This window comes from Branchiostoma lanceolatum, chromosome 4 (assembly GCF_035083965.1).
Source record: "Branchiostoma lanceolatum isolate klBraLanc5 chromosome 4, klBraLanc5.hap2, whole genome shotgun sequence".
Taxonomy (NCBI): Eukaryota; Metazoa; Chordata; class Leptocardii; order Amphioxiformes; family Branchiostomatidae; genus Branchiostoma; species Branchiostoma lanceolatum.
In genome coordinates this window covers 7,301,348-7,321,238 of record NC_089725.1, presented here as the reverse complement: position 1 = coordinate 7,321,238, position 19,891 = coordinate 7,301,348, and the positions used below count along the sequence as shown (strand labels likewise).

At 43.1% G+C, this 19,891-nt stretch overlaps 2 protein-coding genes across 2 annotated transcripts; one reads left to right on the top strand and one right to left on the bottom strand.

The window, feature by feature from the left end:
- Positions 1–340: 340 nt before the first annotated feature.
- On the top strand, positions 341–5,073 carry LOC136432388 (sulfiredoxin-1-like). The gene is made up of 3 exons (XM_066423633.1): positions 341–618; positions 1,520–1,686; positions 3,760–5,073. Exons 1-3 carry the CDS (start codon positions 423–425, stop codon positions 3,967–3,969), a joined length of 573 nt encoding a protein of 190 aa, XP_066279730.1. The 5' UTR covers positions 341–422; the 3' UTR covers positions 3,970–5,073.
- Positions 5,074–5,080: 7 nt separating this feature from the next.
- Positions 5,081–18,615, bottom strand: LOC136434142 (zinc finger protein 135-like). The gene is made up of 9 exons (XM_066426908.1): positions 17,991–18,615; positions 11,216–11,301; positions 10,595–10,821; positions 10,241–10,398; positions 9,654–10,044; positions 9,185–9,354; positions 8,042–8,207; positions 7,082–7,177; positions 5,081–6,233 (listed from the first exon to the last, which is right to left on the bottom strand). Exons 1-9 carry the CDS (start codon positions 18,183–18,185, stop codon positions 6,058–6,060), a joined length of 1,665 nt encoding a protein of 554 aa, XP_066283005.1. The 5' UTR covers positions 18,186–18,615; the 3' UTR covers positions 5,081–6,057.
- Positions 18,616–19,891: the final 1,276 nt, after the last annotated feature.

Below are 19,891 nucleotides of genomic sequence, written 5' to 3'. Positions count from 1 at the left end.
CCTGTGTCCTACTTTAGGCACGCAGGGAAGGGGATATCACATTAATCATTGTGAAGAACTTGTTTGTTCAGTTTTCAAGTGTCCGCTCAATTTCCTGCAGATTTTACAATAACCGCTAGATGTCCTCGTATCATTTTTATGTCATCTATTAAAACAGTCAGTTGAGTATGTTGTTGTACATTGTAGTGTCCTTCAGATGTACACATTTAAGAGATCAGTTTGATAAAGAAATGTCGGAGAGGATGCTTTAAGTAAACTGGAGATGATATCAGGAAAAGTGACCATCAACCGTGACAGACAGCTGGAAGATGACGTCATTCAGCGAGGTCAAGGGTCGCGAAACTTCCTGGTTTCGCGGAACACCAACAAAAGTTGTGCAGATCTCAGAATGACTCAGGGAGTCTCAGTCTGTGCGTAGGAACATGAGTCAGATGTCATTTTGGATCCGAAGGTTCCTTCCTAGCCTCCACCCCTCATGTGCTTCTCCCGTGGTGGCCAGACGGAAGTGTGTGAGTTTGTACGCTATACTTCTCCAGACCACGGTGTTTTTTCTCCGAACTCCAACCGTACCAGCCAGCATGAGTATCATGGTTCGGACCAACTCAGACGAGGAAACAGGTGGATATAATTAATGTTATATAGACTATATATAGAGCAAGGTTTTGTTTTGGGGGTTTTCAGCGTCTCAGTCTGATATTGTATGTCTGTAAGGGGGTGAAGTCTGCCATCTCTTATTGCCTTGTGGATGTTTGTATACAGAATGCTATTTGATGCACTATCATTGTAGTTTGAGTTCTATTGTAGATTAATATAATATATATATAGATTGTATACATTGTAACGTAGTTGTAACAATTAGTACCCCATAATGTACCTGTACTGTAAACTTAGCCTACTCTTGGACATACTGCATTCTAAGACCTGTTAAATATAAACCAGTGTTTAATATTCTAAGGCTTTTCATTAATGTCTGGTTATAACTTTAATCCCCCAGCAATCATGTTGGCGGATGATTGGATTAAGCAGCATGACGTACGCTGTAAACCAACATGGTGCAAATGACGTCAAAAGACTCAAATGAAAAGCAAATGTATACTAGTACCATGTACTAGAGTAATTATAGTTCACAATAAATGCAGCTCATATGACTAATCATGTCTCTGTGTGTTATATATTGTTAACCCTTGTCCTGCTGAATTCCAGAGCAAAAATATACCCCCACCGCTGAAGTGCCCAGACACCTTTGAAACATTTAGGGTATTAGTTTGATATTGCTCATTTTTATCAGTTATACTTCGCTTTACAGCAACCACGCGGGCGCAACGCATTCTAGAAATACCCTCACCCCGACAATTGTAAGGGCTAACATACAGGAAAAGGATGTGCAATTTGATAATTGTAGGTTGTTTTTTTTAACTAGGGGTTAACATATAGACACTAGACCCTAATCCCTAAACACTACATGCACCCTAGAACACTGTGTGACCACTGACTCTCCTGTATAACCTGTACTCCCTAGGAGAGATCAAACCACCTCCGTCCGTTGGCATTGAACTTGGGGACGACATGACGGTCCAGACGGCGCACATCGGGGAGATCCACGAGGTTCCCATGCACGTCCTCATCCGACCCATCCCACCTGTCCTCAACCATGAGAAAGTACAGTCCCTCATGGAGACCATCAAGGTACTTTCCTAATCCTGTTGAATTTTTTTCATTATGATGTTGTGACAATGGTTTTTTGGCCTTGTACTCTCGACTGTACGTACTCCAGGCTGTTACTCTATCTACGGGACGGAACGGTCCCACATAACGTGAAGGCTCAACATGAACCTAGCTACATCTCGACTCTATCTCGTGTCTGGGTTATGCTACATCCGGGACTTCTCGAGGTCTCCTCCTTCAGTTCTACACTAGGTCTCCTTTAACAGTTCTACAGTGCTACAATGTTTAGTTTTCATTCAAACATTCAAGCGTTATGTGGCGTTGTTGTGGCATGACGGTTAGAGTGTTGGACTCAGAACCAATCAAGTCCTGCGGGTTCGATGCTCACTATGCCCCGATGTTGTGCCCTTGGGAAAGGCACTTTACATGACCTTCCCTGGCGGTGGAGTGATGCTCACCGAGCCTCTTCCGATAATCTGTCTAAAAGTGTGCCAAAAAACACTCTACGGATTTGAAAGCCAATGTGCCAACATCTATGCACATTTGCCACCAGGAACCGTACAAATCCAAGCGTTACAGTATGGCAGCCAACGAGATACACATACGGGTTGGCTCACTCACTCACTCACTCACTCACTCACTCACTCACTCACTCACTCACATGCACAAACACACAGACACACACACAGATTCGCTACCCTGTTCCCTGTCTATTGCTGCCATACGATGTTTAACAGTCTCATAATTCTAGGTTTCAAAAAGGGGTTCCTGGTTGGGTAATGTCATCAAGATTTATGATAATGAATGTGTGGGTTGTGAGTCCTTCTTAGTAGACCACAGGACCACAGGAGTCTAAATATACATTTTGTAGATCAGTGACATAATGTCATTAGAGTTGGACAGGAAGCATTCTCCCACACAGAATCCTTTTGGAACCTTTGATATACAGGCTGGCTGATATATAGGCTGGTTCAGCTTTTGGGGGCATGACCCGTGACTAATCAGCTGTCAGCCAATCAGAGAATTGCTGAAAAAAGTGCTGAAAAAAGCAGTCTGAATGACTCTGCATTAGATAATATCAGGAATTAACAGATGTTCCTATGACCCGTCACAGGAAGAGGGCTTAGGCATACTATGTAAATGTATACTGGGACATTTATCCCAGACTGAATGTGACATATTGTCTCTTTGTCTGCCTGTGTTTATATCTGTATAGAAGACCTATCCTTTTGAATATTTGGTAGGTTTGCATCATCTTGGAATGTTTCCCTAGGAATTAGTTTGTACCGTATTTCACTTCCTATTTTACTTCCTATACCTTCCAACCTTTTAGGCCTTGTTGATTCGATTATATGGATGATATCCTCTGGGAACCAAAAAAAAAAAAATTGGCAAAAAAAAAAGTTAGAAATCTAAGTGGTCATGCAGGAAAGTTGAACAAATGACTAAACACACAGAGTATACCGCACTATAGATTCTTGAAAAAACAGTTACTCAAGCAACTGGATAAAATTGTTTAATTTGTCAAATTATATCCAGTTGCTTGAGTAACTGCTTTTTTGCCGTATCTTATTACCTGGATGTCTAACCTTAATCAACGTACAGATTTTTCATTTTATCTCACATCTTCTTCATACTTTTACATCTTCTTTGACTTTGAAATTGACTTTGGCATTCTACGCCATTAGTATTCGATTATTTTTGCACATAGATCTATTTGCTCAATTTTCAGCTGCTATTGTACGATTTACAATAAGGTCAAAAACTTAATTTTTTAGAAACAGACAAAAATTGATGGGTGCACAGATGTCATCCATATAACGTTAGTCAAATCAACATGCATGGTCTTATGTTCTCCTTCAAAAGCAAAGAGGATTTGGTACTCAACAGTCCAAACATTTGACTGCTTTCCCTTGATAGGGCCACACCAATTTAATTTCTTGGTTAACAGATTTTTGTTTTCAAAAAAAAAAAAATTTAGAAAAAAAAATCATGAAAACAGAAGGCTGGGCGGCCTAACATCATCATACTGATACGACCATTTCTTTCTCTCTTGTCTAACCATGAACTGCTGTTCTGTTTACCTAATCTCAGGACCCGACACAGAGACAAACTATCCCGCCCATCGACGTTCTCTGGATCACGGGCAGACAGGGGGGAAACTATTACTACTCGTTCGGAGGTTGTCATCGCTACGCTGCATTCCAGAGACTCCGGGAGGCGACCATTCCGTGCAAGCTGATCAGATCTACAGTACAGGATCTTAGGACGTACCTAGGGGGGTCAACACCTGACTTACTGTAGGTGGGGGGGAGGGGGGGTAAGAGGAGTGAGGGAGAGGGGGTGGTGTGCTTTGATGTCCTGGTGCATTCACTTAACGACACGGTAAAGACATCTTCGTGAGCTGAACAGTGAATCTCTACTTCTGTGCAAAGTGAGTTTGAATGGCGGAGTGTACGAGGTCGTTAGAAGTGATACAAGGGTACCAAGGTCACAATCTATGTGCCTGATGGTAAAGTAGTACAGATGCACCACAAACTTAAACGCTTTTGCCATATCCAGAGGATAATATAATCATGCATAAGATAGAGTCAGTGTGGATTAAACACCTTCCCAGGACATGTTGCAATATGTAATGTTACAATGAACTATAAACTAGGCAAATTTTGCACAGGTTTACACCTTGTACATGGTGTCTACAGTCTAGTCATTACTGTAAGAGGCATGTCTGAGTGGATAGTAGTTCACCTTTTTGTCAGTAAATGATCGTGGCAACTTTTTACATTGCTCATTTTGTATTATTGTTTTTTAGATCAATGACAGGATTCAGAAATGACTTGAGAACAGAAACCAAATGGTGTAGATTAATTATAGTAGCAAACCAGACATTCCTAAGAAACAGAGTCATTTACAAGATGTAAATAAACTTCAAAACAAAAACTTTGGAAACTTGCTTTCAGTCGATCATACCTCCATGAATACTTCATCAATTTCATGGTATATGTATTATGTATCATTACAAAGCTTAACTATATTGCACCGAGCTACTTGTGTGAGTATGTCACGAAAAGAAGTGATGAAATTTCCCTTGCCGGATCATATGTTGTTTATTTTCCATGATCAGCATTATGTCTTATATCATTGGAAAGCTTGTATATTTTCCTTTTAAGAATAATATCTCTTACATGTCTTTTGTTATGATCATGCTTTGAGCATCTTGACTGATTTGAAGGGTGGGGATACAGACTTTAAGTGTTACACTGTTGATAGTGTTACAACTCACAGTGCACCTATGTCTGTGTGGTGTCAGAGGAAGATGAGTTATTCTAAAAGTGCTACTAGGGAGAACTAAAGGAAGAAGAACATGACTTCAGTCCAAATTGAATAAATGTATACTAAAAACAACAACAGAGAGTTTAGTTTTCTTTTGTATTTGTAAAATTCACTCTTGTGACCAGATATCCATGAAAGTCTTACACAGATTGATCCAACCAGTCTAACTACACAGAGGACATAGAAAGAAAGATTCTTTTCAAGCATGTACATGTACATGTCATGTCTGTCATTTGTATCATTAACAATTCCTAAGAAGAGGGAATGACACACCCACTAGCTTGGTGCTGTACATGATACATTCTGACGTTACACAAGACAATGCCAGCATTTGGACAGATGTTGAGCGTAAGTGCACGTTTGACAATGATATCACACTTCTAAAATAAAATTGCACATTAATTTGCATAGTGTGGCACATAGGAGATAAGTGAAGCAATATACAACAGTTACTGTACAAGTCTCCGATTCGGATTTACTGAAGTTAGCACATTTTAAGCAACAATCTTACAGAAATGGCTCTTTTTCCCTAATGACTTTGGATAAAATTCATGTTCTTTAGCAATGTCAACTAAAAGCATAAACGTTTACATGAAAGTAACCTGTGATCTAACATCCCTTTTTTTCTTGAACGGTTTTGAAACAGCTGACGTGAAAAAATTTTGCGAATTAAAGCACTTTGTGAAATATTGGTGAGAATATGCAGTGTAGGATATGTGATGAACTACACTGTTGATTAAATGTCAATAACTTGGAATGTGACCATATATATTACACATTGTTTCCCCAGTCAAAATGTCATTGTAAACTTTAATCTCCAGATATCCGTGGCTATCCTTTCAATGCAGCCTTTTATCCACAAGTACTTCTGTGTAACAAAAACGTTTCCTCAGTTACTCTTGATGCTTTACATACATCTACGTTTTATCATCTGTAGCATTTCCTGTTGATTCTTGGTGTCTCAGGGGTTACCGGAAAAGGTGGGCTCGACTAGTGGGTTGGTAACCCCATCAGGCCCATCCCACTAGCCTAGCCCACCTTTTCTGGAAAGCTGGCGTATCAATGTTCAACTTTCATCTCCATGCCGCGGAAGAAGCCTGACTGGAGATGGGGCCTGTCGCGGGTCGCCATGTCCAACTTGGCCAGGCAGCAGGGGCCGCACATTCCGTTCGGGTTCCGGGACAGCTCGTCCTGCGTCAGGACCTGGCCGCACCGCGTACACGGCTGCTGGGGCACTGTGGATAGATCAAGATGTGGTCAGCAGTCATAATGCCATTAATGGGCTTGGTTTCCAAATGGTATCAAATGTAGATAGTCCAGATTTCAAATTATAAAAGGAAATGTGTATCATTTGATACACTGGAACACATGATAACATGATTGGGGCAGCTCCCCTCTAAAACACATCAATACTTTCTCACAAGCACTGTGATGACTGATACTGAAAGTTTATTTGCAAGTTCATACCCAAAGGCTAATTGCAAGTACGTGGACTTTGGAAACACATTTGGTTAGAGACACGGGAAACATACATGTGACAAGGGCAGTGATTGGCATTGTTGTAACAACAACTTCGGAGCTCAATTCAAAAAGCTAGTGTTGGCTATATTACTGGACTGGCTTTGGCTTCTTTTTTGGAAGCAGAGGAAGAGAAAAAGCCCCACTCTTTTTACAACATGTGGGATCAATTATCTTAAAGGCAACAGAAGCAATATTAGGGCCCAAAAACTGGAAATAGAAAAAATACTGAAATCTTGATGGTAATGACATTTACTTACACTGTTAAGCACATTTGCAAAATAACTTCATACATTTTAAAACTGCCGTAAATCCCCTTAGTTTCGCCAGCCTACAAAAACCCCGGGGACGATTTTCAGCGAGTTCTCACATCACAACGACATCGTATTTTTGCATCATGGATGTTGCTATACATTGTGATAGTGTTGCTTGAAGTAATCATGAATAGAAATAAGTAAATAAATTGACTTTCAAAGTCTGATTTCCGTGCTCAAATATTTATTGGGTTTCCTTTAAGAGGATACTCTGAGCAAAGAAAGGTGTTCTGAGAAGTTTGGTTACTCACGTTGTCCCTGGTGACAGACGGTCTTCAGGTGAGTGCGCAGGTTACAGGGCAGGGCGAACCGTTTGTGGCACAGCGGACACTCATACTTCTTCTCGCCTGTAATGTTAAGCGTGGAGACCAAGGTTATAAGAGAGGTCATACTTAAAACATTCTTAAAACGCACACATTCACACACGCACGCACGCACACGCACACACACACACACACACACGTGTGTGTGTACATATATTCACACCACACACATAAATATGCATACACACACAATCAAGCACAGACTGCCATACACACACACACACACACACGCACACACATACCTACACATGCACACACACATGCACACACACACACACATGCACAGTCTCACTCACTCCCTTTCCGTTGTGGTTAACGAGAAAATAGCGAAGTGACGAATGGGCTACAGCCATCAACAGACTTGCCCGATGATGACATCAATAGATATATGAAAGATTGCCAATTTTATCGCCAAGCTTCTAGATTTTGTTGATGTACAAAATATATTCCTTTTCATCCTGTTAGTATCTGGATAAGAAGTACATATCTTTTAAAGGAAAGCTACACAAAAATTGAAAATCCTTCTATGCTATGCTTATTATATTCCAAAGTCAAATTCTTACTTCAAGTTGTTTCACATAAGTCCGTCATAGTTCTGGGATTTTCCACTGTTTGCAACTTATGCCGTGCTGACGCCTTCTCATCAGGTGAAAAATTTGAAACACTGACGTCATATAATTCAATTATCAGGCGAGAAGGCGTCAGTTGCAAACTGTGGACAATCCTAGATCTATGACGGACTTATGTGAAACAACTTGAAGTAAGAATTTGACTTTGGAATGTATTAAGCAAAGCATAGAAGGATTTTCAATTTTTTGTGTAGCTTTCCTTTAACTTTTGCATGACATTAAAGATGCTTGAGAAATTTCAGAAGAACGAAGCGCCTACCGGAATGTAAGACCATGTGGTTCTTGAGGTTGGTCAGCTTACTGAAGCCCCGGTTGCAGACGTCACATTTGAACGGCCACGAGCCGTTGTGAACGTACATGTGGCTCTTCAGGTCGCCGGGTGTCGGGAAAGACTTGGAACACATGGTGCACTTATGGGGCTTATCCTGTGGAGAAAACAATAAGATGATTAAATGGTTTCTTGGTAAGAAATTACCCGTGCAATGGCAGCCAGTGCTGAATTGCTGCAGGGTTTACAATCACATAATATACAACAGATACATATTTGCTCCACACTTGCACTTTGTAGAAGGGTCTGGGCGGCTGCCATTCAGCGCCAGCAGGTGACCTCAATACGACCTTCCTCAACCGAAGTCAGGTAACGTTACCCATTCACGCCTGGGTGGAGTAAGGAAAGTCGTGTAAAGTGCCTTTCCCAATGGCACAACGTCGTGGCATACCAGTGGTTTCGAACCTGGGAACTCACGGTTCAGGGCGAAACACCCTACCGATTGAGTCACACGATGCCACTTGATTCAGAATGCAAGGCAGAATCTCGAACCAGTTTAGCTCACTGATTAGCTACTCTTCCACTGGCCGTGACAAGAGAATTCATGTACAACATTCACAGGTTCTTTGTACGGGGAAAAGTCCTCTGCTCTTTTGACAAGTACAACTGACAGTGGAACACTGCTTAGCGCCCCGTCCTAAAGACTGCGAGTCTGCGACACTTTCCAGTAGCTTGCATGTCAGGTGAGCGACAACCGGCAGGATTCGAACTCCCAAACTCTTGTTCCAGCGACAGGGTCACTAACCACTTGACTACGTACGCTACTGCCATTAACTTTGGTGCTGTTTAAAATGGGTGAACTTGGTCCGAACTAACAGAATGCTACGGATTATAGGGAAATCAGTTCAGCACCGCGGACACGAACGATGGAAAGTAAAAAGACGGTGACAAGTTACAAATGGCAACCATTTGAGATGAATCTGCACGAACAAAACAGTGGTTGGATACCTTCTATGAAATATCTATTGGAACCGGACTGGACTGGATTCCAGGCTACTTTGGAATTTCACAAGTCGACTTGAGACCCAAGTTACGAAGCCGACGATTGGCTGGAATGTTAAAAACACGGCGTACCTTCATGTGCGTCATCCTATGGTAGTAGAGGTTGGATGAGGCCGTGAAACGCTTGCCGCACACTTGACAGACATGCGGTTTCTCCCCGCTGTGGATCCGTCGGTGTGTGTTCAGGGAGGAGGACGTGCTGAAGGCCTTCCCACACACGTCACATGCGTGCGGCTTTTCACCTGGAGGAGGAGGACGAAGGAGTGTTACCATTGGACGATCCTGACTGTCAATCACAATTATCCGTTCTACGGTTCTACCAATGAGAGCATGGCAATAATTGGTTCGACCAATGGGGAAGACTTTGTATGTAGTACTGTTCTAATACATTATCAACTTGAGTGCACTGCCACATTGTATTTGTCTCTGTCCAAAAGAAAGGAACGAAAGACTTGGGCTGCCATCTCGACTCGTGACTGGAAGGTCTCGACATAAGCAAGTAAGCAAACAAAAGGAAAGTAAATTAAGCTATTTCTCTGACCTGTGTGTGTCCGCATGTGCCTCCTGAGCAGAGAGGGTCTGTCGAACGCCTTCCCGCAAACCTCGCACGGCAGTAGGGTCCTCTCGCCGTTACGCCGCCGGGTGGGGGGATGGGGTGTGTGAGTGGGGGGAAGGGGTGTGTGGGTGGGGGGATGAGGTGTACGGGGATGTGTGGTGGGGGTAGGGGGATGTGTGGTGTGGGTAGGAGGATGCGTGGTGTGGGTGCGGGGATGTGGGGTGGGAGGGTGTGTGGTGGGAGTGCGGGGATGTGCGGTGTGGGTGGGAGGACGTGCAGTGTGGGTGCGGGGATGTGTGTTGGGGGTAGGGGGATGTGCGGTGTGAGTGGTCTGAGGACGGAACGATGGGAGGGCCGGCTTCACGGAATGAGAGATCTAGTTTGTCGACAAATAGAGAAACAACAGTGATCATTCGGACAACTTTAATTTCCAACTACACGTCAAGAGAACGAAAATTACAGAAAACGAAGACAGCTCGTAATTTATAATGAAGAACAGTGCGTACGGACACGATGTCCATGATTTGTAGATGCTGTGGAAATCGTTCTTCCCGCTATGAGAACACCCTTACCTGTGCTACCTGGTGCCCGAGATGTCCAGTCGCGTTGCCCAGAACCCTCCTCTCCTCCTCCTCCAGCGGCGGGGTGACCAGGGTGATGCTGCGGGCCGCCTGTGCGCGCGCGCCGGGGGACAGGTCTGCACCGGTCCGCTTAGCAGGAGGATCAGAGCCTGGGGAATAAATAATAACGTTTATTGAAAATCCAAGCGTCGTTTCTTGAGTTGTGCTTTTCATCCATATACAAACAAACAAAAAACGCTACCCAAAATATTATTAGCGAAGGTGGTAACCCATGTGTAATTTTGTTTGCGGCGCGCGATCTTGGTTCCGAACATCTATACGAAGATAAGCCATAGTGTACGTTACCTCGCTCACCCAGCCTCTGTTGTAGCGCGGCGAAGAGAGGGGCGGTGAACTCCAGGAACAGTCGCTGGCTCTCCGCCGCCTCAGCCGCCGGGTCTGACGCCTCCCGGTCCCGCTGGAAGGTCGCCAGCAGCTCGGTGTTGGGCGGGACGAGTTTCACCACCTTGAAGTAGACTCGGTCCTTCTCGCGGTACCCGACCAAACTCACATCGTCCTCGTTATCTGCTGACCTATGGAAGATAATGTTTGTGAATTAAGGTTAGACATCCAGGTAAGAAACTGGATACTAGCCTGGATGCCAGACCCCCAATCTGTAAAATATCTATCGCGTGGCAGCCTGGACCCCCAATCTTTAAAATTTGCAAACGGTCAGACGTTTCAGACAGCATATTTCGTCAGTAAATGTGCTTAGTAGACAGTTAGTGTACAAACATTAGCTGCAAACATAATCACTGGATACCGTTACTTTCAACAAGGAGATAGAACGCCCTCGCTTTAATTTCATCTCTATTTTTCGTCTAATTGCGTAATGTAGTTTGTTGGTTTTGTTTTTTTCGTCCTGAATTCCGATGGACCTGTACTAGATAGAAGTGCATGCGTTGCTAGGCTGGTTGCTAGGCGTACCTGAGGAATCGGACCCAGTTGCAGTGTCGCACCTTCCTGTCGTCCACCACCTGGATGTCGTCATAGTTACCGAACTCGTGGCGCACCTGTGATAAAGATAAACAACGTCACGTGTCAAGCACGGAAGAACATCACAAGCCATACACCACAAACTTAACCTATAAGTGGCATCAGTAGTATGATAGTATGATATGGCTGCCGAATGGATACACAATGAGTTCATCCTCACAGACACCCCTGTACAAAATGACAGCGAGGGTAACAACAGGAACAGGGGTGCCTAAGTATTCAAACGAATTTTACGGAATTCTTATGATCCATCACTGAGAAACATAACGCGTTTCGAATTTACGGAAGTCACGCGAGTTTTACGGAATACATACGGTCCTTGCTAGTATTAGTAAAACTCGTATGAACTTCGTAATATTTGCATGCTTCTTTAGTAGCGGATCATATCCAGAATTCCGTAAAAGCCGTAACGTTACGTATTCCGTAAAACTCGTATGTATGAATTCCGTGAAATTCGTATTTTTCTCAATGGTGGATCCTATGAATTCCAGCGGAACGACGATAACGCATGAGAAACAAAACGAATAGCACTTAATGTCAACAGCGCTTGTGACGTTCAAAAGCGCCCAATTGCAAGACGCGCCATTTTGACGGTTGCGTGATTCACTGGTTTGTACTGGGTGATGTCAGAAGCCCATCTACCCGTGTACGTCTGTGGGGAGGTTTGTATCAGCTAATGACTGCGTTGTTTGGCCTTGTACTGTACTCTCTCGCCACAGTCTGTTCATGGCCAGTGTCATTTTGAATTGTCGTAAATAAGTTTAGAAGAAGACCGATAGCTCGGGCTGTTTAAAGCACAATCGCGTGTATATTGTCCCGATGAGGTGGAAACATTTGTTTTGATTTAAAGGGAGGTGCCGAAGTGTTTCCTGACGAGTTACACACCCAGAGGCGCGACCTCTCCGCTCGAGAGACAAACGGCGACCGTCAAGAGCCAAGAGCCACAAGACCTGGGCGCTGATTGGCGTTTGGCTAGGTGGGGAAGGCCCCGTCAGGGTAACAAATTAACAAATCACAGGAGTGCGAGTTGATAGAACAGGGAAACTTTGCCGTCATTAGCGACGTCTAGGAGCGAGGAATTTCGGGTGGAAGGGTTGAAGAGTTCAGCGAGTCTCATAGAGTTCACGGGGCGGGGGAAGGTCACCTGAAGGCCGGCCGGTCGCGCGCGCGACGTGTGGCGGACCAATGTCCCGTACATTCCTGTAACATGCTCTACCTGCCGTGCATTCCTGTAACACACTTTAGCCTGGTGTTTTCATGCACATTCTACCAGTGGTGTTTCCGTACATTCCAGTAACACAACTCTACCTGGTGTTTCCATACATTCCTATAACACACTCTACCTAGTGTTTCCATACATTCCTGTAACACTGTCTACCTGGTGTTTCCGTGCATTCTACTTGATGTTTCCATACATTCCTGTAGCACACTCTACCTGGTGTTTCCGTACATTCCTGGAATTTCTTGTAACTCTACCTGTCGTACATTCCTGTAACACACTCTACCTGGTGTTTGCGACCGTCTGCCTGCAGAAGTGTGGGGTTGGCTGGACAAAAAGAAATGACAAAGTAGAAAGCCCGACAAAAACGCCTAAAAACACGTCAAAAACCTGCCGGAACCCATCCTCTGCTTGGAGAGTAGTGTTTGCATAGATACTCTCCCCTAACAGACAGTCTGTGTAGCCGGGACGCTGTCCCTGACAATGGCACGTGGGGAATGCGTATATCAAGCCGTTTGATTGACAGATTGATAGCACGGACTTGTGTGTGGATGAACATGAGCCACACATGCCGACAAAGAGTCAATCCGGGGATATATTGTCTGTGTTTCTTTCTAATCTCCAAGCAGATGTTGAGTTTGATCGTAAATAGGAGTCAGTGCTGTCAGAGAATCCCGACATCACGATCTTCCACCCCACATCTGCTTGGAGATGAGTTGCAGCCGGGTACAGACCCCATGAACACCTGCCACCTACAGTTTTTCGGACTCGACTCGGGGCTGTGTATGAGGAGCTTTGGGCTACTCAAATGGAGTTTTCCTGCTGGAAAACTTTACTTGATTGGCCTATTGTTCTCCTTGCACAGCCCTGAGTCGACTCCAAGTCGACTAAAAAACGCGTTTGTAAATCGGGACAAAAGGTTTCTGCAGCAGAGCGTGGGATGTGGACAGTACTGTTATAACGTTACAAAAAGATTCCCCTCACAGTACTCACTTCATTTCTTGTCAGTATTAGCATAGCCATAACCAAACTGACTAAACTTTAAAGCCAAACGTGCGTGCTCTCGATACCAAGGCAACCCTATATTTCCTCTAACAGTACATGTAACCTCCTTGATATAACGTTACTACATATTGAACACAGTTCCAACCTTGTATCTCTAGTATTCTCTACATACGGCTAAAGGGAGTGTGCCTATATGCTAAAACGCCCCCCCCCCTATTTTGCCCGTCTACTACTACTAGTATTTTCCAGCCAGTAAACAGATAGGTCTTGTGAAGATTAATCATTGGCAGGTTGAATGGACGTTGTCTGTGGCCGGAGTGAGTTGCAAACGTGAGGTTGAGTTGGCGCGAACACAATATTCTTGCCGAACAGAGAAGTTAGATAGCTCATTGGTTCTAGTCTCCACCAGGCCCTCCTATGGGCGTACGGATCGTAGAATTTGGCAGAAAAGGAAACAGTTTAGCCAGTAGAGTCAGTCCATGGTGAAGATCACATTGCGCAAATGAAACCCTGGCAAATATTCTCCCTATAGCCGGCACAATTAGTCTGGAAGAGACTACATTAGTTCCACGTGTGGGGGAAACGTCGGGTTAAACGGTGGGCGTGGCTAATTGACCAGTGGGCTGGTCTGGGGCTGACCGTCGTTGGATTGATTGTATCAAGGACCTCCTTGATTGTATCAAGGATTGTATCAAGTATCGCCCCTCTGACTCACTGACGAATCGAAAGAGAGCGAGGTCAACATGCAGGAAATAGTATTGCAGTCGTTGTACTCACGGTAGAAACTAGCAGACAATGATTTGACACTACAATGACCAACATTGTTTCTATTTCAACTTCGCACAATAAACAGGCGTTTGTATCATTCCATGTTGACAATACATGGAATGTAATTCCCAGTGAAGCCCATACTATCAAACGCCGATGTAGGGGCCGTCAGAAAAGACTAAACAGAGTTGATAACCCTAAAAAGGCAAATATCGCCTGTGATAGTACAAGTATGGCGTAGAGCATATAACGTTACGCACAGTACCCGGGGTGGACCCATACAAACGATCACTGCGAGCTGATGATGAAGAACTAACACTGTAGTAACGTTACAGGTACTGTACTGTACTGTGAGTAGTTTAAGTACTTCCATTCCAACCAATGGTAGATATGGACAACCATGTGTCAATCATCTGGTCTCCATGGCGACAGCCCACCTCAGCTGTTTGTGACGTCACACAGAGTAAAATGTACAAAATATGACGAGTGACTAGCACAGAAGCGTTATGGACATTTCATAGAAACTTGTATAAGTTATAATACCCTGCATATAATCTATTTATTAATAAACGTCGCGGATTTTGAAATAAAAGTAGGAATACAATTTTTTTTCTTGTTGGAAAGTTTTCTCAGCAATAGTTCCCACGACACGAGCGGGACTAATTTGGTTCTGGGAATGTGAGCGGAGGGGGGGCGAGGATTGGTCATGAATAAACTTCCGGGATAGACGGGTTTATTATCACGTTATTATGCACCGTAAATAAGGACAAACAGTAGAAACAGCTGGGCGTATCGCGTACGGCCCCACTACTCTCCAAGCAGAGGTTATGCAACGGCTTGTTTTTGACACGCATCTTTTCAGGCGTTTTTGTCGGGTTTTCTATTTTTGCAGAAAGTCCGACACAACACCTAAAAGACACCAAAAGAAAGCAAGAGCCTAGCTTCTGCTTGGAAAGTAATACTTTCTCTACGGTACTCCTGTGCTGACATTTCAAAAAAGATCTCTGATTTTGGAAAATGGAAAGAGAATCTTCCCTTACGCGTTGTAGACATCGCGTTACTTTGGGGTACCCCAAATATCTTGGTTACAACTTGTGCGAATACTATTGGCTCTTGCACCAATTAGTTTAGTAAGACGTGGCGGGTGGGTTACTATAAGTGGTTTATGGTGAATTTCAGGGATTTTCATCTATTCGCCATTTGTATAATCGCGTTAACGTTAAAGCTTTTTACTGAAACCCAAAATTTCTACCTGGCCGAATAAACTCCAACTGTAACTCTTTAATCGAGAATTTCGAGCACCACTTTAAACTTTCGTATTACTACCGTTACATATTCTGACTCTAAACCAGAGAATCGCCATTATATGTATACCTACTGAAGTTTAAGGTTATGCACGGAATAATTCTATCGTACTCAATACACAAAACAGTTTGTTATGTACCATAACTTAGCCCGTAAGAAAACCCTGAAGCCGCACGTCGCAACTAGCAACGTAGCAACAGTAGTGTGAACAATGTATTTTTCGATACTGTAAAATTACGATAAAGTACAGTCGACACATATCTCAGCCCTATACTTGACGAGCATTTTAGCTGGATTATGACAAAGTGATCTCAGATGTTACTATACGAAGTCTGTGTCATCTAAAGACGTACTAAACAAACACCCCAGTCCTGTTGTTGTCATGAAACTTTCATCTCTCCTTGCTCGTTACCCAGTGCTCGTTACCCCTATAACGAGTTAGGACCATTTCTCAATAGTGTCCGGCGGCTTTTTTTATGTTCCAAATCTGGAAATGGTTGTGCTTGATTGCCTAATAATCGTCTAAACATTGTTTATGTTGTTTTAAGTGGTAGTAATTTGCCCGGAGAGTCTTCAAAGGCCGCTGGAACGATAATGTTCTCTGTCCACCGTGACATACAGTACAGTAGTTGGTCGTGATTTTCTGTAGAGTTTAGTGTAGCTTTGATACAAACGTTACGCTATAAAAAAATTTTTGTTGAAAGTCACTACAGACTTTTTTCTACAAAAATGAATGTAAAACGCCACTTCTCCCGATTATAATGATATGATGTTTCTTTTATAAAATGAATTTGTAACACTACATATGACACGGATTTTCTTCCTAAACTTAACTATAAACTGGTACTCTCTGTTGGACCGCGAACAAAAGGGATGTATGTGAACCTTTGGTAGTGAGTTTCAAAACACCCTTGGTTCGTGGAAAAGACTCAAGAAATTGGTAACCACAACTACAAGAGTCCGTTATCTGTCCTTAGTACGCACAAGGGCATAATGGTAAGCAACCGTGAGCAAGTTTCATAACACCGCCACTTTGAAACGGATCGATCCCACAAAGAGGTTTTATCAAACCTCCTTGATCCCACACGATGACACAATAGATGATCAAAACTATCTCATTTATGTGTGTTCTCCAAGCAGAGGTTGGATGGGAAAATTGTGACCTTCTTCTGGTCTTGTCCCGTTTCTAACAGCCAGGTCATTTTGTTGGAAACGGACAAACCGAAGAGGGTCACAATCTTCCCATCCGACTTCTGCTTGGAGTTGGAGAGAAGTGTTTGTGAATAATCTGTACACACCGATACCTAGAAATATCTGGTATTTGTTGTATCCTTAGCGAGAAGACTCGAGGACAATTCTTATGTAAAAACCGGGCGAACCTCGTCCCTTTGCCCGAACAAGCCGCTTATTCACACTACAAGACTGGTGAGAAGTGCGACTTATGCATTATTACGTGATATATGAGTCCTCACTTCGCGTCTTGGGGCAATCTGATCTCTTGAGACGTTGAGTAGCTATCCGCTAGTGTCTTAAAAAGGCATAACAAGCAATAAGTTCTTAAAATTTCCGTAGAATATCTAGAACGCAACTGTCCCCATGTTGAGTATGTTTTGATTTCTGTGACCATAGTTTCAGGCGCTAAAATATCCTCGTTGAAACTAGTGATATCTGCAACTGTATCAACACAGATATGAATATGTATGTATGTAGAATGTTTCTAGGATGACACCGTTAATTTATTAGCTTCTGAAATTCATGAAACGAAATAGAGAACATATGCGCGATATTCATTAAACTCCGCTGTACCTGCGAAATATCAAGTTTTATCAAGGAAGTTTTATCAAGAAGGTCAACGAGAGAATCGGGAAATTAAAAAAAAAGTTTCAAATTCTTCAACTTGGTAGAACTAACTTACATCCATATAAATGGCCCCTTTTACATGTCAACATAGTTTTAAAAGGAGTATTGCAAAAATGAAAATGAAATGAATTCTATGTATAAATCATTACTCGCAAACAATAAATTTTAAGTGAGGAATACATGGTATTCAAACTCATGGTTTGCAACACAAAATCCTCGTATGTTGAGCGAGATTGGACAAAAGACAGACGCACTTTAAAATGGAAACGTTTAAACTGAGTGAAAGGGAATTTCAACACAAATCATCGCATTATTTTCGCATTATATCTGTAATGTTACCCGTATTTTTGTCTTCTATATCCAAAGACATTATATAATGTCCTTGCTATATCTGACCATAAACTCGCCATATCAAATCGTTCGCCATCTATCGCCATTCAACCCTGTACCAACCTACAGACTTCATCGCCAAGTCTAAAATGTACCAGAATTTATAATCTAACAAGTTTAATCAAGGAGGTTTGGTTTAATCAAAAGTGCGTAACTTACATCGTCTTTCTTGAGGTAGGTGTAGACCTCTAGCCTGTCGAGCACGACTCTACCCTGGTCGGGCAGGAAGACCGTTCCCGGCCGAAGAGTCTGGGCCGACCACACGCTGATGCTCATCTCGAGAAAGTTGGTCTGGTCTCCGACGTGAGATGGTCCGACGGCGAACTCCGATGGAATCAGGATACAACTCTCCATGGCTGGGTCAGTACTACGGAAGGGTCGCTGCGTGTGTGTGTCTCTTGTCAACGTCCGAGTCTCTCACAGACTACCCAGGTCACTACCCTGCTCACAGCGGTGCAGCGAATTTACAAGTGCCGGGCTCCTAAGCTGCGCACATCACAACGGCGAGTTCGTGCATAATCTGAGTCCTGGCATTAGCACATGCACGGATTCACGCTGGGGTAATGCACTCGCTTGTTTACAGGCAATCTACATATGTAAATGTCACCTCTTATGCCTGCCGACTGATTTCTGTCGTCTTCCGACTAAAGTGTTACGAAAGACAGTCCTATAATAAAGTCCAGCAGATACAAAATATTAGCGGAAAGTTCGAGAAATGTGGAAACTGCGGTCCGTACGGATAAGCCACGCTCCAAGCCAGGTCCGAGTACTGAACGCAGGAGTTGGTTGGTCCACCTTTTTAAATCTGGTCCTCCAAGCTGCTAATTACATAAAAGCAACGCGCAAGCAACAAGTTTCCATCAAAGCACACGACGTTAATTTTGTACCATTGTTTTCTAATCAGACATCAAAGTGGCCATGCCGACGCCGCTCAGCACATGTATTAATTCACCTGTGTGTTTTACACTTGCCCAGATAATGGTGACCATTGCGGGCAATCAAACTTGTGTCTGTCGGGCCGCCGGCGTCGGGCTATTTGATCACATCGTCAAAATTGAAAGCGTTGAATCGAACGTTGTTTTTCTAACGAGTCTGTACTACTGTAGGGTCCAAGTATGTCAACTCATATTGTCGTGATAATTTTAATTCAGACACATTGACGGATCAAGATCACGTGTTAGATCGTCACAAATTGAAAGCGTTGAATCGAACGTTGTTTTTCTAATGAGTCTGTAGGATCGAAGTTTGTCAACTCATATTGTCGTGATAATTTTAATTCAGACGCATTGCCGGATCATAATCACGTGTAAGCTTAAGATTAGAATCATCCATACTATCAAGGAGGTCCTTGATACTATGAATGAAACTATGGAGAATTACACACCACACAATATATTTACATCTTTAACTATCCGGGGAATCGCAAAGTTTTGGGAGCGGAGAAACCTTCGATCGTGAAGATAAAATTTGTCCTTCCTTACTGATTTCCTGATCTGTTTCTATACTCTGTGATTTTGTGTGGATGACGATAATTCAGTGTAATTCATATTTTCTGTCATTTGCACTTATTTGTTGCCCTTGAACTGTGACTGCACGTGTTAGTTTAACACCCACTGGTTCTATGTTCAACTTCTCAATGCTAATAACATAAGAAACAACGCCGCCATTGTTTCGTTATCATCTTATTCATGTTGTCATCTTTTATTGATAGACAGATTGATGTTGTTGTTTTGTTAAAAACGTTTTGAAAACACTTTCGAGTACGCCGCAGTTCTTGCTATAGGGCTGTTTTTCATAGTGATTATGATATTTCTTGTATGCACTTGTTTATTCACCGAAGATAAAAGTGACAAGCCCACATGTAAAAGCGCACAAATCTTTGCCCACACCCCCATATGCTTTAATTTCCAGAGGTTTGAATTCATAAATAATCGGAGTTATCTGGTGCAAAAACAGAAGATTGTTCACGCGCATTGAAAGAAATTTGACAGTTTTTGTGACACTTCGCGGTGTATGTGAACACCCCTTAGCGAGCTGAGCGACCGAAAATTTAACAGATT